Genomic DNA, 18,674 nt, shown 5'->3' on the forward strand with positions numbered 1-18,674 from the left:
TTGATGAAAATCCATCATCCAAAGCTGCTATTTGCATTGGGAGGAAATCCCCCCATTGATGGCCAGCTGTAACACCTTCTTTTGCCCCAGCTCAGCTAGTGGAGGCTTCCCAGGGCTTACAGCAGCTTCTGGATCGGGGAGTATTTGGGTTTGGGACCATGGCTGTAAGTGAAAGGATTAACCCCCTCTCTCCTTCTGTGATCCTAATGCTGACCAGCCTCTCCCATAGCTGCTACTTCGTGCACATCAATTGCATTTATATAATTCATATCAATCTAGTTTAGCCCTCAGAATAAGAGATTCAATACAAGGACTCTGCACCACTGAGCTGGGAGTCTAGAGCAGGGCTAGGAAACCTTTTGCGGCCTGAGGGCCACAGCTGTTGCCAGTTGTGGGCAGGGCCAGAGACAAAAACCGAGTGGAGCAACAAATTAGTTTTTTCCTTTGCTAGTTTCTACACATTCACACAGACACCCCCCCCGCCCGCCTTTCCTCCCCACCACGACAGGGACTGAAGGCTCCATATAGAACCACATACCCATACATCCCTTTGTATCCTCCACACAGGCAAGGAAGCAGCATTATTCGAGTTGAAGAACACATTCCAGCCAGGCAAAAACACTCAGGGTGGAGAGCAGAACCACTGAGTAGTGTGGCCCATGGAGAGTTCTGAGGCCAGGTAGAGAAGCCATGGGGGCTACATTTGGCCCCCCAGGCCTGACACACACCCGCACTCCTGATCTAGAGTGAATTGTGTTTCAGCTTCTCCTCTTTCTCCTTTAAAAGGCAGGAGATCCCAGGAGAAGGTGGAATCGTGGGAAGAGAAGAAACACATACAGAGACATGCCTCCAAATGCTGGTCTCTTTCTCACCTTTATACTACCACATACTTAAACAAACACTCACCTCAATTCTCCATATCTGGAGTCCGGGTGTGGTTTTGTTCAGAGTCCTGGTCACTTTGGCACTAAGTTCTGCTGACATGGTGATGGCCAATGTTTTGTGGGGGGATCTGCCCTTAGGAATGGGAAAGTTCATTAGCAATGTAGCCAGGTTACAACCAACCAACGTTTAAATATTGCAGAAGAATGGTCTATGCTCGGACCCCAAACTTCACATCGCTGTTCCCCACCTCCACATTAATGTTGTTAAGAAAACCAGACTATTACTCCTTGCATTCATTCAGATCGCATTCCTAAAAGTTTGCTAAAGGGGGAAGTATTAAGATGGTTCACACTGCTGTGCTTTAGGACTTTGCTCAACCTGAGCTGCTAGATAACTCCTAGATCTAATTTCTCCTTGCAAGAATTTAGAGCGGAACTAACCAGTTGGTAGCTAGTTTAAAGGAAACTAGACATTTTAACTACCATGCAGATGAACTGAGATCTTGTGATGTCTGTGTCAAAAGCCCAAGGGCTTTGCTTAAGTCAAACTAATTCAGCTCTTGCCAAAAGACTTGTTATTACAACGTTATTATTACCAAAAACATTGTTTGGGTTCACTCAAATGAAAGGTAAAGATTTTTACAGCTGGTGGGAAATCAGCCTTAAACCTGTGTCTCCTGAATGAGTAATTATGTATGTACACACATGCTTTCAACATTGCCAAGGATGTCACAGCTGATTTCCTTTAAGTTTATTGCCTATTTCCAGAAGACAGAGTGAGAGAGCAAGTGTGTAGGTGTAGGAACAGAAACATTGGAAGTTACTGAGTAAGATATTTGGTCCATCTAGCTCAGTATTGTCAACACTGACCAGAAGCAGCTCTCTGAGCGACATGGAGATGGTGGGAACTGAGCCGAAGAGTATGTGAGAGAACGGTTGAGGGAGAGAGGGCATGAGCCCCAGCCCCCTTCATCCCCACAGTGAGTAGGATGGAGCCACGTGTCCTACTTTACACAGTAAAGAGTTATCATCTGAGGACAGGCCGGTCCAAGCCCAGTTTAAAGAGAAATAATCTCCAGAAGGGACAGCAGAATTGGACCTTGAAGTTGCCCATCCAAAGTGAGCACCTGGACGACCGACAGACTGAGCAGGCACACACAGGTCACCTGATCAAAGTCTTCTCCAATATGGTGAGATGTACTTTATTTCAATTTAAATTGTAGTAACGGTTTCTAAATTTAAATCTATGCACATGAATTAACCTATGCAAATCTTATGGAAATTGGTGCCCTGGGAAAACAATTTGCAGCGATTCAAACCTAAACCTGCCTCTCATAACAAAATACATGCCCAGCTCTCCAGCTCCTCTTCACTCCAGGTGTTTCCCTATTCAGCTAAGTTTGGCTTTTAAGGGGTGAAAAAGGCAGCAGTCGCTTTCCACAGACCAGCTCAGGATATTAGGGAGTGCAGTGCAGTCTAGCTCAGGCACCTAAATCATAAAGTCCATAGAGGTGATGCACACCTGTAATTTCTCTGCCTGGTGCTAAAATCTGAATGCTTATCGGCAATTTATAGGCAGGCCTGTACGCACGCAGGCAGAAATGCAGAAAAGCCATTGGACATATCATTGGTCACAGAAGTCAGCTTCTTAAAGAATCTTAAGATTTGCTTAAGGGGAAAGCAGCTTTCAAAACCTTAAGATTGCAGAGCTATGCTTGGAAGTATGATGGAAAAAATGCTATGAAGATTAAAAGTTAGAAAATGGACTGAATTAGATTTTTAAGGGTCATTGGGGAGGAGGACTTCTGTGTGGGTTCCTTGCTCCTCTTCATGATTAGCAGAAGCAAAATAAATTATGTAAAACAAAACAAAACCCAACATTTTGCATAATTCAGCTTTCATCAGAATTTGGGATATCTTGGTTCAAACCCTTTTTATTTTTTTAAGTGCTATGCATGCAGATAGCTCTGGATTTGAGAACTTGAGAAGGCTTGGAAAAGGGATTTCCATTTATCCCTTCACTCTACATCACTGCCACAGATTTCACTTCCAGGCAATGGGTTTTAAGATGAATATGTTAAATTGGGCAATGAACATGAAACGTGATTTCAGGTTTGCAGGAAGGGGCCATAGCTCAATGGCAGCACACATGGCTTGCAAACCAAATGCCTGGCAGCCTCCAGTTGGAGTCTCAAAGAGCAGAGCTTAGAAAGACTTGCCTAAGACCAGGAATCCTTATGCTCTCTACAGTAGATGATGATGAGCTGCAGCTCCCATCAGCACCAGTCAGCATGGCCAATGACCAAGGGTGATGGGAGGTGCAACATCTGAAGGACCACAAGTTTCCAATCCTGGCACAGCAAATACAGGACTAGATGGGCCAATAGTTTAATCAGGTATAAGGCAGATTTGTGTTTTTATCAATTAATTGATTGCATTTTTTATCCCTGTTCCATTAAAAGGAGCTGAGAGGGATATATAATAAAAATTTAAAAACAACAGAATCCAGTCAAAATAATTGAAATACTAACACAAGTACCTCAACATTAAAAAAACCATAGCACAATCACAAAACCAGCATTAGGATCATAGAACTGTAGAATTGGAAGGGACCCCAAGGGTCATCTAGTCCAACCCCCTGCAATGCAGGAATCCATAGCAGTCCCTGGGTGGGCTTGAACCACCAACCTTCTGGTTAACAGCCAGACACAATTAGCATGCCTTCATTCTGCTAAGGCTTAAGTAAACAGATGCATCTTTAACTAATGTTTAAATGTTAAACAAGGAGGAGAACCACAGCTCTAAGGGGAGGGAGTGCCATCGTCAGGGTGCCACAGCGAAGAAGGCTCTGCCATGTGTCTTTAAGATAGGCAAGGGAAAGCATATCAGGGATTAATCCTAGCAAGGAGCATGAGTGAGAGCTTCTCTTGCCTATCTTAAAGACTAGATCTGCTGATATAGAGGCACTCCTGTGGGTACTTGGGCCTTGATCCATTTAAAGCTTTGCAAGCTAATACAAAGCCTTGAATTGGGCCCAGTAGCTCACAGGCAGCCATTGCTGCCTTTCTAGGATCTACGTTTTATGTTCCCATTTTGCTGCTCAACAACCGGGCACTCTCATGCAGTTCTTCACATTTCTGCAGCAATTTGCTCTGGATCTACAATGCCCCCTGGTTCCTATTAACACTTTTAAAAACCAGGAGAGGTCCTCTCTACCAGGAACAGGGGAGAAAATCAATTCAATTTGCATTTAAAACTGAATTGATAAGAACCACACTTTCTGAAATAATATGAGAACGGAAACACCGCCACCCTTCAAAATCCACACTTTCCCAAATTTTGTTCTCCAACGTTTACCCAAACATGTGTGCTAGGGGGAAATGAGCATAAAAATGAATATATTAGTGGAAAGAAGATACAAGAAGGCATTACGTTAGGGGAAATTAGTTGCAAAAACAATGTGCACATTGGTGAAAACTGCATGTAAAAATGTGTTTCTTAGGAGAAATTCACACAAAAATCCTGAGTAATTTCCATGAGGATTTTTTTAAAAGCACAAATTGCTGCAGAAATGTGAAGAACCAAATTTAATTTCCCCATAAACAGTGGCGTAGCGTGGGTTGTCAGCACCCGGGGCAAGGCAAGTAATTTGCACCCCCTAACCTGTGGATTTGCACCCCCTAACCCTAACCCCCAGATGTTGCACCCGGTGCGGCCGGCCCCCCCTGCACCCCCACGCTACGCCACTACCCATAAATGTTTCCACTTTCCCCCCTGGTCTTCACACCTCTAACCTCACGCAGTGTAGAGTCCATAGAAAATGAGTTCAGTCCAAGCAGGAGGCATAATCATCATTTTTGCCTCAGGAGAAACCTTGAAATTGGGGTCCTGGACCCTAGCTTCACTATAAAGGTTCAGAACCTCTTCTCGCCCCTCAGAAACCTGAAATCATTTGACAAGAAAAGCCACCCAGACTAAGCAGAGGGGGGAAGGAGGCTGCTTGCTATCTTCTCCTAGGACGACCTTCTTCAAGCTGGTGCTCTCCTCGTCTTTTAGACTACAGCTGTCATCCACTTTCACCTGCACATTCTGCTACCCCCAAAGATCTAGAAGGCACCAGCCTGGGGAAGGCTGCTTTGGGCAAGACAATGCTGGCATGAAGCCGAGGGCTAGAGCAAGGACAGATGGGAGTCCAAAGCAGGCCCTGGATCTCCCCGGAACCACCTCCTTACCTTTGCTGCAGTGTCTGTTTGGTGGGCACACAGCACCTTGGAGACGGACTGTGCCTGAACAGAGCAAGCAGTGGGGTGACCTTTGGACCCTCCTTCCCTCGGCACGGAATGCCATCGCCACCTGCCTTCGCCATATAAGGGCAATCGTGTCTAAGAACGGAAGAATGGCAGAGTGAGCCCAAGGTCCTTTGACACACGAGCATTGGCATACAAGCCTCATCTCACTCCCCATGTGTGCACACACCTGAGCAGAAATTGCTGAAATGTCCAGATGCATGGCAGTCCATGTCGGTTTAGTACATTTCAGTAAAGTTCATTAAAAAAAGCTCAACAACTTTTGTGTCCTGATTTTTACTTTTTGAACTATGGCAACCCTAGCCCAACCTTTTACAATGAAGGAATCTCAATTAAAGCATCCATGACAGATAGAAGCATTGGAAGAAAGAACTGGGCAAACCTTTGCATTTTTGATTCTTAAAAATGACAGCAAGTTTTGGCAACAAATTAAGATGCAGGTGGAAATATATCACGATCCATGCACCAGGCTTTTAGATGTGGGGGATGGGGGTAGGGGAATAGTGGGAAAGTATTATTAACAGTGAGCTAGCAATCCGTTGACTTTTTGAACTGCACCCTTCTTCTAAACACATTCTATCTTTTACCCTCAACATCAGTCAGCACCAACTGTCCATTCTGCAGGGGAGAATAGGGTGATCCTTGCACACAGTCATAAAAAAACCTGTAGGGTATGGCATGCTCATCTTAAATTTTCAAATTAAATTGTCCTTCAGCCAGTTAATGTTGCACATTAAGATGCATTTATAATTCATATACATTCTGAAGAGTCATAATTAAATTTATTTTCATAATCATGTTTCATCTCCAATCAGAAGGCATGTGATTGGATATTCTGTGTGGATGAGTTCTCTTATAAAACTTAGGGAACTTCCAGACCACCTGTTTGGTGAACATTCATCCTTGCGCGGGAGATTGTATGACATGGCTAACTCCTCCTGACCCTGGTGAACTGGAACACACACAAAACATGGAATGGGCTCCCCAGCTTTGTACACATTACACAGCAGCCCATCTGGAAGTGCCCTTCTACTCCTGGCAGAAGCAATATCTTCCTTTGCAGCCACACCTAGCTCCGAAAGTCTCCCTCAGTCATTCTACGCTCTAACCGTGCGATTAACAGCTGTCAGTGACCCCTTGAAGGGCCAAAGGCCTTCTCTTACTCTGGCAGTGATCTTTTTATGGCTCTGGGGAAACGCTCCATTTATCTTATCTCTGCTGTTGAGCTAGCAGAAATAAATCTCTCTCCAATACAACTCCTGCTGTCAACCGCTCATTCCTATCTCCCTAATTGACAATGTACTAGAAGGGAAGGAGTTTTAACAATTTTCAGTCCACAGTTCAAGCCACAATCAAGGCAGCTTACAACATGGAAAAGAAAGGTTAACTACAACATAACAAAAGTAAAAGGTAAAGGGAGCCCTGACCATTAGGTCCAGTCGTGGACGACTCTGGGGTTGTGGCGCTCATCTCACTTTATTGGCTGAGGGAGCTGGCGTACAGCTTCCGGGTCATGTGGCCAGCATGACTAAGCCACTTCTGGCAAACCAGAGCAGCGCATGGAAATGCTGTTTACCTTCCCACCGGAGCAGTACCTATTTATCTACTTGCACTTTGACGTGCTTTCAAACTGCTAGGTTGGCAGGAGAAGGGACCAAGCAACGGGAGCTCACCATGTCACGGGGATTCGAACCACCAACCTTCTGATAGGCAAGCCCTAGGCTCTGTGGTTGTACCCACAGAGCCACCCACATCCCATAACAAAAGTAATCATAAATAAATCTCAAGATCTAAAATAAAGATACAAAAAAAACAACAACACCCAAGAGCAACAATAACAATAACCTACCATCAAAAAAACCAAACAGCACCCCAACCCAAGACTCTGTATTTGCTTATAAGGAAATGCCAAGCGATAAGCGATTGATGGTGGAAACGATCAGGACTCTCATAAGCAATGCTCAGAACAGCATTGTAACTTAAAATAATTTCATCCCCCTCCGGTCCAAACCAGCCCTGAAAGGGAAATCTACAATTAGGCTCTCCCATGGCTACTGTTTTGCTAACTGGCAACCCCACTGAGTGGTTCTGAAGATCAAGGACAAGGGTGTGGTGCCTGTTATCCTGTTGCTCCAGGACAGGGCATGTAACTCTTTCCTCGGTGTAAATTTCCCCACCTCCCCCACCTCCCAAGCTGCTATGAGTGGGAGGGGCATGGGAAAGAGAGGAGCAGATGAGATTCCTGCATCTGCAGTGCTAATAGGTAGAGGGTGGGAGGAGGAAAGAGCCTCTCCCAGAGCACAAAGTCCCAGTCTTCAAAGCAGCCACTGAAAATAAATCACCAGCACCACCGGACAGCAGAGTCACATTCAGAAAAGCACACTCTGGTAACCAGCAGCCTTGATTACCACAATGTGTTATATGTGGGGATGCCTTTGAATACATTTTAAGGAACTTCAGTTAGTTTAAATAAAGCAGCCATGTTGCTAACTGGCTCCTGTCCTAAGGAACATATCCTGCCCATTTGGAAGGTGCTTCACTGGCTGCTTATTTGTTTCCATTCAGCTTCTTGTCAACTGCAGATTTCAACCCAGATCTTACTCCACGGTCAGCCCCACATTCTACCCCTGGCACCACTCCAGCTCATTGAACTGTTGCATCAGCCTAGCGCAGACAAAAACATCATCTAGGCATCATTTGTAAGAACGCGATTCCATGAAGGGCAAAGAGGAAGAATCTTATGGGACAGGTGACTGAATAGGCTTGCCATACTTCTGGGAAATCCTGGACGTGTCCTCTTTTGGGGGGCCAACATGCCCATCTGGGGGAATTTTTACATTTTAAAGGGAATGTCCGGAATTTTTGTTGTTTTTTGTTTTTGTTTTGGGGAGGCAGGGGTGGCTTGGGCACAGGCACTCGGGCATGGGCTGTCTGATTTTTTTGTTCTTCAAGATATGGCAATCCTATGACTGAAACCTTTGGCCCTAGATGGTGCTGAAGTACAACTCCCATCATCCTTGGCCATTGGCCCTGCTTGCTGGGGCTGATGGGAGTTGTAGTTCAGCAACATCTGGATGGCTGAAGGTTTGCCACATCTGGTTACTGACAAGGTTACTGACAGGAAGGCCAGGATCTAGGATACTTGTGGGGGAGGGGAAGATGCTGGAGTGGTCTTATTTAGGAGAATACCAGTGGTTTCAGATGGGAAGAAAGTCTGTTCCCCATTACCTAGCTGATCCTCAGCAGCTTATTCAAATATTAACAAGCAATTTCCTACTTTTATTACTTTTATCACTTGAGGGAAAACAAACAGTGTACGGAGAAGAGAAACCATTTATGATGTCGACTCTGCCCCTGGCCTGTGGACTATCATCTTTTGCAGTGCCTTGGAGGGATAAAGGAATTAGAGCATGTGTAGTAATCTTAGGACACCCACACTAGAGACAGGATAAAATTTGAACTAAGATTATTGGCTTATTAAAGGGACAGTGTGTACACGAGGGACTACTGATACTCACATTGGGGTCTTAAAAGTGTTGACTGTTTTTGAAGACTCAAGAGGCACAGTTGCTGCCACTACCCTCTGCCACTACCTCAGCCAAATATTCCCACAACTCAGTCCGGCTGCTAGGGGCAATATATCTCTGTACCAAATCTTCTCCAGTTGTACCTCTGGCTGCTTGGACAGTTTAGCCAGTTTAGATATTTATTCAGGGCACCCTCTCAGACTAACTCAGCTAACCAGCTCCCTTCCTTCATCTTCTCTAGGTGAGTGTTGATAAAACACAGAGTATTAACATATATCGTAGGTCTCAATTGCTGCCTGGAGCTAAGGGGAAATGGAGTGCAAGACCACCCAAAGGGCCACAGGTTTCCCACCTCTGCTTCAAGGCCTGAATTAACCCAACTATATTTCTTAAGCAATTACTGTTACTACAACTCCTGCTAGCAGTATTGTTTTTTTAACAATTATGCAATAGCTCAGGAGTATGAATCATCAAGAGGGACGCAGGTGGCGCTGTGGGTTAAAGCCTCAGCGCCTAGGACTTGCCGATCGAAAGGTCGGCGGTTCGAATCCCTGTGGCGGGGTGCGCTCCCGCTGCTCGGTCCCAGCGCCTGCCAACCTAGCAGTTCGAAAGCACCTCCGGGTGCAAGTAGATAAATAGGGACCGCTTACCAGCGGGAAGGTAAACAGCGTTTCCGTGTGCGGCTCTGGCTCGCCAGAGCAGTGATGTCACGCTGGCCACGTGACCCGGAAGTGTCTCCGGACAGCGCTGGCCCCTGGCCTCTTGAGTGAGATGGGCGCACAACCCCAGAGTCTGTCAAGACTGGCCCGTACGGGCAGGGGTACCTTTACCTTTACCTTTATGAATCATCAAACATCAGATATTATATTGGTTCCATAGGGATGCAGTCTCTATCCTTGAAGACAACCCTATCAGCCAACAACCTGGCAATTGCATCTATAGCTATGAATTGGCCTTTGTTACTCACAGTGCAGAACACTACATTACAATGATCAATTGTGAATGGTGGGGGGAATATTTTTAGCCATTTAAACATTACTGCATTAGTTTAATCCTTTTGCATTATAGTAAATGAATGCATCATCTAGTTTCCTCATTCTGCTCATGCTTCTTAGACCTTTAGAATATATTCCTGCCTTGGGGGTGGGTGGGGGTGTTCCAGATAATGACTGTTGGGTCAAGCCCCCTCATTTAAGAAAATGGGTGATGGAGAAATCCCAGGGTGAAATGCTTTGCTGCATTTCCATTAATTTGATGGGTGCACCTCCCTCAATCCATTGCAGAAAGTGCTGGAGCACAACTCTCAAATGGCGTGCTGATGCTTCAGTGGCTACATTGAAGATATGGCATACCGGAGGCGCCAACTAGAGTAACATATTGTGGGGGCCTAGGTAAGCCCCGCCCTGCATAAGCGATCACATGACATGAAGCACACACACCATTTGAATGACAATGCCCATCACCTTTGTGGGGGCCCAGACCCCTGAAATATTTTATTGCAGGGGTCAAAGCCCCCATGGCCCCTAGGAGTTGGCTGCTATGTGGCATACAATGGAGCTGCTTCTACTTGAGTTGGTTTTAAATGTTTTAATCGCTTTTAATTTGCAGCACTTTAAATGGTGGTTGTTGTTTTTTATAATATTATATTATTTCATTATTTTATTTTTGCTTGGGGTGGGATAAGCATTTAGTCAGGGCTATTGTTTCTTGCTTTGTTTTGTTTTGTTTTGTTCTGTTTTGTTTTATTATTATTATTATTCTGTTAAATTATTATATAGTTTGTATTTTGCCTTTTAAGGGGAAGGGTCATGGCTGCCTGGGAGTGGGCCTCAGCCAATAGATTGGGTGGGGCAGGTTCCACAGGGGGAGATGTATTGGGACACCCGATCTCAGTGATCACGGGCAGGAGGAGGAGTTATGCTAAGACCAGACCATGTCATTACCGAGGAGGCAGGTTTAGTCGTTGTTTGAGGACTATCCCTGCCTCCAGGTCTGGTCCTGACCGAAAGGATACAGTAATCAGCAAGGGAAACCCACATGACCTGAAAGTGTTGCTGTGCAATGCCAGGTCAATGATTAATAAAACCACTGCCATCCACGACCTGATTGTGGATGGAGGATTTGATCTGGCATGTGTGACAGAGACCTGGTTGGATGAAGCAGATGGGCCTGTCCTTGCCGCTGCTTGCCCACCAGGTTTCTCTTACGCACAGCAACCCAGGTCATGTGGGCGGGGAGGGGGGGTTGCAGTGATTTTTAGGAAGTCATTAGTCTGCACCAGGCGTCCTATTGGGAAGACCCAGTTTTCTGAGTGCATGTTCTGGAAGTTGGGCAATAGGGGCAGTACAGGATTCCTACTGGTGTACCGACCTCCCCGCTGCACCAAGGATTCCCTGCCCGAGCTGCTTCAGGTCGTGGCGGATATGCTCCTGGAGACACCTAGCTTGGTTGTCCTGGGGGATTTTAACATCCATGCCGACACGACCTTACAAGGGGCCGCTCGGGACTTCGTGGAAAGCATGGCCTCCATGGGGCTGTCCCTGAATAAGTCTGGCCCAACTCATAGCCACGGACATGCCTTAGACTTGGTGTTTACCTCTACGGATGTTGGTGATCTGACATTAACTAAAAGCGAAACAAAAGAAGTGCCATGGTCAGATCACTTCCTGGTGCAACTGGACTTCTCCGCAACCCTTCCCCTTCGCAGGGAGGTGGGACCGATTCGGATGGTCCGCCCCCGCCACTTAATGGATCCAATTGGCTTCCAGAGAGTGGTAGGGGATGCTTTATCCCAAGTTGATGGCCTTTCAGCTGATTCCCTGGTGGCACACTGGAATGCGGAGTTAACCAGGGCTATTGACTGTCTGGCTCCGAAGCGCCCTCTCCGATTGCATGGAGCCCGGACAGCCCCGTGGTTTTCCCCGGAGCTGAGGGTGATGAAACAATCGTTGAGACGGCTAGAGCGCCGGTGGCGGAAAACTCATTCTGAATCAGACCGGACACGGGTTAGAGCTCAACGTCGAGCCTACCAAGTGGCAATGGCGACGGCGAAGAGGGCCTTCTTCGCCGCCTCCATTGCATCTGCAGAAAACAGCAGCAGGAGACTTTTTCAGGTGGTTCGCAATCTATCAGAACCACCTGTACCACCGGGGCCTGGTAGGGACCCCAAGATCTCCTGCAATGCTTTTGCAAAGTTTTTTGCAGATAAAATCGCTCAGATTCAGAAGGAGGTAGACTCCACTGTGGGAGCAGGGCCAGGGCAGGAGAGTGCTAGAGTTCTGTCTGGTCCTGTTACATGGGATCAATTCCAATCTGTTACCTCCGAGGATGTGGACAGGCTGCTTGGACGAGTGAAACCGACCACCTGTCTCCTTGATCCTTGCCCATCCTGGCTGATAAAAGCGAGCTGGGAAGGGCTGGGCGATGGGCTCTGCGGGGTGGTGAATGCTTCCCTCTGTGAGGGAGCCTTCCCAGACCCGCTGAAAGAGGCGGTCATTAAACCGCTTCTTAAAAAAAATCTTTAGACCCGGCCAATTTGGCCAACTATCGCCCAGTCTCAAATCTGCCATTCTTGGGCAATGTGATTGAGCGGGTGGTTGCTGAACAACTCCAAGCACGCCTGGAGGAAACGAACCATTTGGATCCCTTCCAATCGGGATTCAGGCCTCACCATGGGACTGAAACTGCCTTGGTCGCGCTGGTTGATGATCTCCGGCGGGCTAGGGACAAAGGTGAGAGCTGTTTCCTAGTTCTGCTGGATCTCTCAGCGGCCTTTGACACCATCGACCATAACATCCTTCTGGACCGTCTAGAGGGGCTGCGAGCTGGGGGCACTGTCATACAGTGGTTCCGCTCCTTCCTCCTGGGCCGTGTCCAGAAAGTGGTGGTGGGGGGTGAGTGTTCAGACCGCTGGGCTCTCACTTGTGGGGTGCCTCAGGGTTCTGTCCTCTCCCCCATGCTTTTTAATATCTATATGAAGCCGCTGGGAGAGATCATCAGGGGGTTTGGACTGGGTGTTCATCAGTATGCAGATGACACCCAGCTCTACCTCTCCTTTAAATCAGAACCAGTGAAGGCGGTGAAGGTCCTGTGTGAGTGCCTGGAGGCGGTTGGAGGTTGGATGGCGGCTAACAGGTTGAGGTTGAATCCTGACAAGACAGAAGTACTGTTTTTGGGGGACAGGAGGCGGGCAGGTGTGGAGGATTCCCTGGTCCTGAATGGGGTAACTGTGCCCCTGAAGGACCAGGTGCGCAGCCTGGGAGTCATTTTGGACTCATAGCTGTCCATGGAGGCGCAGATTAACTCTGTGTCCAGGGCAGCTGTCTACCAGCTCCACCTGGTACGCAGGCTAAGACCCTACCTCCCCGCGGACTGTCTCGCCAGAGTGGTGCATGCTCTAGTTATCTCACGCTTGGACTACTGCAACGCGCTCTACGTGGGGCTACCTTTGAAGGTGACCCGGAAACTGCAATTAATCCAGAATGCGGCAGCGAGACTGGTGACTGGGAGTGGCCGCCGGGACCACATAACACCGGTTCTGAGAGATCTGCATTGGCTCCCAGTACGTTTCCGAGCACGATTCAAAGTGTTGGTGCTGACCTTTAAAGCCCTAAACGGCCTCGGTCCTGTATACCTGAAGGAGCGTCTCCACCCCCATCGTTCAGCCCGGACTCTGAGATCCAGCGCCGAGGGCCTTCTGGCGGTTCCCTCATTGCGAGAAGTGAGGCTACAGGGAACCAGACAGAGGGCCTTCTCGGTAGCGGCGCCCGCCCTGTGGAACGCCCTCCCATCAGATGTCAAAGAGATAAAGAATTACCTGACGTTCAGAAGACATCTTAAGGCAGCCCTGTTCAGGGAAGTTTTTAATATGTAATGCTGTACGGTTTTTAACACTGATTGGGAGCCGCCCAGAGTGGCTGGGGAAAACTCAGCCAGATGGGCGGGGTATAAATAATAAATTATTATTATTATTATTATTATTATTATTATTATTATTATTCTGCAGTCAGGCCTGCCTGTCTCCTCTTTCCCCTGGCTGTCTGGACCGCTGTTTGGTCACCCACTCTTGTGATGATGGGCTTCACTTTAGCCTCACTCAGCTTTTCTCCCACATAAGAATCTTTTAAATACCTGCAACATCTCAACAAAAATGCATGTCCTCCAATGACCCCTATTTCCTGCTTGTTAAATCATAGTTCCTATTTGGGTGCTTTTCAAAATGCTGTCTGAATGAACTGCTTCTCCACCATCCCATCCCATAACTGTCTATTCAGATAAGTAATGGTGCTGATTATGTTTCTGAGTTGCCACTATTCTGTAATTAGCGCAACCAGAATAAATTTCTTTCTTTCTTCCTTTCTTTTCCTTTTCCTTTTATTTCTTGCATAGTAAACACCAGTTTAAACCTCTCAAGGATGAAAAAGTGAGGCATACACTGAAAATAAAAAGTAAAACTTATTATCCATGTACTAAGATGTCCACTTTCAGAAGTCAGTACAAGGTGAGTTGTCGGCTGTCAATATGATTTAATATTGCATAGTGAGCAAAGAGCCTCTAGCAATGTGTGGTGGAAGGGCTGTAGTTTAGTGATAGAGCCTCTGCTTTGTATGCAGAAAGTTCCAGATTCAATTCCCAGCATCCCCAGAAAAGGCTGGTAATGTCCCCTGTCTGAAACCTTGGAGAGCTGCTGCCAATCGCCATCTCTTCAAAAGGCAGAAAATCATTGTTTCGCGCAAAATTCTGGTTTTCCAATGATTGCCATCTGACCAACCCATTGGTTGCCAACTCACAAGTAAACACAAAACAGCCTGGCCTGCTCTTGTGATGTTAACAACAGCTCCATATGAAGAAATCAGAAGGTGAAGCTTTTCACAGCAAAGAGATAAACATCACCACTGACTATCTGGATCCTAAGCTGTTTTCCAGAGAGACAGCTACAGTGGCCAGCGGATAAGTTGGCAATCCTACCTGCCCCACCTTGTGACATTCCAGCTCAAAGACAACAGCCTCACAGCTTACCTGATGCAGGAGCAGATGCCAAATGTTTTTAATACCCCCAAATTATTAATTCGGTTCTGTAGTTTGTTGCTGGTTGTTGTTGCTATGCCCTAGTCTGTGTGGGAGAAGCAGAACGGTCTGGGTGAGGGAGGGTGGCAAAGCCAGCAGCCTAGGCATGGATTATTCCTGCTCCAGTAGACAGCCAGTTAACACCCCCCTTCGTGGCCCCCAGTGAGCTGAATTCCAGCAAACGCTATTTAAAAGGCGGTGTGGGGAAGACAGAAGCTCATGCAGTGGGGGGGGGGGGGGAAGAGAACAGAGAAAACAAAGGCCAAGTCAAGCCTAACTAGGAGGAACAGAGCCAGACAGAGACCGAGGAACAAACAAACAAGATGAAGAAAATTGGCCTTTCTGCAGCCTCTGGGTGGAACTAATGGGTTAGATCCAAAGCACAATAGAAAAGATGAACTGAATGTGCAGGGACAAAACTTCAGGGCTGAACCATCCCTCTTCACTTGACCGGCCCTATCATTAGGCAGAGGGAGGCATCTGCTTTAGGCAGCTGGTTTGTGGTGTCATAAAAGGGCTACAGATTTTTTTATTTTCACTTTAGGTGCAAAAGTAACTTCTGTACTGGCCTTGAGTACTATGGCCCTTGATTAGGGCCAGGGGCAGCAAAATGCCTTGGTCCAGAACGTGGCTGAAGTTGATTCCTGGTTCCGTATTCTGAGCATGGACTCTTCAGAGGCATGGTGGATTAAACCATTGCACCCAGACTCCCAAACAGGTGCAGAGAGGGACATTCAAGCTTGTACGATTGCTGGGTCCAGACCCTCAGGCAGCTTCTGTAAATTAGAGAGTTACTTAGCAAGGGAAACCATGCATGACTTCTCTCATCATCATGAGAAAGGAATGTGCAACAGGTGAAATTCTCCCCACTAAGATGTATAGTGGTACCTCTGGTTACATACTTAATTCGTTCCGGAGGTCCGTTCTTAACCTGAAACTGTTCTTAACCTGAAGCACCACTTTAGCTAATGGGGCCTCCTGCCGCACCGCTGCTGCACGATTTCTGTTCTCATCCTGAAGCAAAGTTCTTAACCTGAGGTATTATTTCTGGGTTAGCGGAGTCTGAAACCTGAAGTGTATGTAACCTGAAGCGTATGTAACCTGAAGCGTATGTAACCCGAGGTACCACTGTATGTGAAATGACACTTCGCCCTGCGACGAAAGAGGCCAACCCCACTTATCCTGGTGCTGGGCAATGGGCACAAACTCTCTCACAGAGAAGCAGTAACAACAACTTTGCAGTAAGCTGACACGGGTAGCGCTGTGGTCTAAATCACTAAGCCTCTTGGGCTTGCTGATCAGAAGGTTGGTGGTTCGAATCTCTGCGACAGGGTGAGCTCCTGTTGCTCGGTCCCAGCTCCTGCCAACCTAGCAGTTTGAAAGCACGCCAAAAAAGTGCAAGTAGATAAATAGGTACTGCTCCGACAGGAAGGTAAACGGCGTTTCCGTGCGCTGCTCTGGTTTCGGTGTTCCATTGTGCTGACCACATGACCCGGAAAAACTGTCTGCAGAAAACACTGGCTCCCTCAGCCTGTAAAGCAAGATGAGCACCGCAACCCCAGAGTAGTCTGTCAGGGGTCATTGACCTTTATCTGTTGTTGTTTTTTTACTAACTTTATATATTATTTAAATTTCTATCCCAGTCTTTTGGGCTGGTGGCTGGATAGTGCTGAGCGGGCATTGGGAGAAGGGGGGGTTGGAGACAGACTTTGAAGCGGGATCAGTGAACTGGGGGAGCCTGTAACAGCCAGGAGATGAGAGTCAAGCAGCAGAAGCTGCTGCAGGACTGAATAGTGAAGAACAGGGGCAGGAGGAGGAAGAGATACCGTATTTTTCGCCCTATAGGGCACATCGGCTCATAGGGCACACCTAGTTTTTTGGGGGGGGAGGAATAAAGAAAAAAATTTATTTCCCCCCCAGGAGCGGGGCTGGGGTGGGGGAAGCCCAACCTTCCCCTGACCCCAGCCCCCAGAACAGGCTGCTATCCGCACCGAAGCCCGGGGCGCGCTCCGCTGCGCTCCCCGGGTTTTGGGCTGCAGGCTGCTGTCCACAAGCCTTGGGAGCCCGATGGGAAGTTGCGCCGGGCTCCCAAGGCTTGTGGATAGCTTCCTGAAGCCTGGAAAGCGAGGGGGGTCGGTGCGCACCGACCCCTCTCGCTCCTCAGGCTTCAGCGAAAGCCTGCATTCGCCCCATAGGACACTCACACATTTCCCCTTCATTTTTGGAGGGGAAAAATTGCGTCCTATAGGGCGAAAAATACGGTAAGTCAGACTGGTGTGGAGTCAAGGGTTTCCACACCTCCCCCCACCTCTCCTGCTCCCCCGTCTCCCAGGACAAGAAGAGGATTGAAGAGGGAGGAGCAGAAACAGGTTACACGCAGCTGTAGTCTTCGCCTGCTTGCCCGCAGCTTTGGGTGGTGGAGATACATAAGCAGAAGGTTGGGGGTGGAGGTGGGGGCTCCCTGTTGCTGCAACTGCCTCATTGGGTACACACGTAGGACTGATGGACATGCCTTTTCTTGCCCACCCACTTTCTGCAACAAATATTGCAGCACCTTTCATATCAGCACCCCCAAACCACTTAGACACAGTCAAGGTGGAACCATGCTGCCTTTTGCAGTGGTATTGGTTGTAAAGTCCGGGATAGGGAAATGTTGCTTTCCCAGTGGCTGTGTTCTGCCTCCACTGTCAGTGGCATTATGCCTCTGAATCCTAGTTGCTGAGTATGGCAGGTGGGCAGAGTGCTGTTGCGCTCAGGTGTAGCTTGCAGGCTTCCCACAGGTATCTGACTAGTCCACAGGATGCTGGACTAGATGGACCATTGGCCTGATCCAGCAGGGCTCTTCTGGTAAGTTCTTAAGGCTCCAGCTTCCTTCACCCATGACTATTGGTCATGCTGGTTGGGGCAGCTGCGAGTTGAGAGTCCAAAAATGTATGGGGGTACATATTCCTCATCTATTTTTCTGAGACACAGAAACCAACTAGGACATTTGGAGGCTGTGCGCATAGATGGGAGATGTAGAAGGAGCAGGGAACCCTCTTCTGTAATGGAGTAAAACTATTATCATTTTCTGGGAGGAGCATGTGTGTTTCCCTGTGTGCAAAATGGCCTGGCCCACGTCAGTGGTTGTTTTCTTCTTTTGTAATCCAGTCCCATCCAGCACCCTTACCTCTTTGTTGCATAATTGGGTTACTTCTGTTGGCCAGTTGAGTCCTTTTGAAGGTCACCCCAAAGTCCAGTTCAAATTGAAAGCATATGCTCCACCACTGATCTACAGTCCCTCTCCACCTCTAAATATATCAAGAAAATGGTTAAATATCTTGCCTGTAGTGAGTTTCAGATTCAGATTATCAGATAACTTGTCACTCGCTTTGTCAATGGTTTTAAGTTGTTACCTCCAGAACTTTCTACACACGTCAATTTGAATTTGGTTTGTTCAGTTCCAAAGTTGGGAAGCTCTGCCTCCACCACCAGATGTTGGTGGCTTCAGTTCCCATCGTTCCCGACCGTTGGCCAATTACACAGATGCGAAATGGGGTTTGGCAACACCTGGAGGGCCACAGGTTCTCCATCAGTATGTCATTCATTTTTTTGATTTCTCACAAAAAAACTGCATCTGGCAACTTTTTCATTCTTGTTGCTCTTTTGTGCATATTTTCCAGTTATAGTGAGAGATTTTTAAAAGATGGGGTGTGACTCTACACAACATTGCAAATGCAGTCACACCACAGGTTTATATAAAGATACTGACGATCCTGCCCTGTTCATTTTCAACCCCTTTTCTAAAAATTCCTAACATATAATTTGCCATTTTTTGCTGCTGAGCACTCAAGATGAATTTCAGACATCTTCCAAATATGACCCAAAGATCTTTCTAGTCCTGCCACAGC

The 18,674-nt window shown here is 47.3% G+C and overlaps 1 protein-coding gene across 3 annotated transcripts in view; it reads right to left on the reverse strand.

The window, feature by feature from the left end:
• Positions 1 to 14,862, reverse strand: part of VIL1 (villin 1) — a 34,949-nt gene extending 20,087 nt beyond the window's left edge. The window contains exons 1-3 of one of the 3 annotated variants that reach the window (XM_083737624.1): positions 14,737 to 14,862; positions 5,117 to 5,266; positions 907 to 1,012 (exon numbers count right to left, since the gene is read on the reverse strand). In XM_083737624.1, the coding sequence (XP_083593750.1) occupies positions 907 to 1,012; positions 5,117 to 5,250 (240 nt within the window). In that variant the 5' untranslated portion in view covers positions 5,251 to 5,266; positions 14,737 to 14,862. Of the gene's footprint in view, positions 1 to 906; positions 1,018 to 5,116; positions 5,341 to 14,736 lie in introns of those variants that run through there. The other 2 variants (XM_083737623.1, XM_083737625.1) reach the window with 2 other exon arrangements.
• Positions 14,863 to 18,674: the final 3,812 nt, after the last annotated feature.

Source organism: Podarcis gaigeae, assembly GCF_964106915.1.
Source record: "Podarcis gaigeae genome assembly, chromosome: 1".
Lineage (NCBI taxonomy): Eukaryota > Metazoa > Chordata > Lepidosauria > Squamata > Lacertidae > Podarcis > Podarcis gaigeae.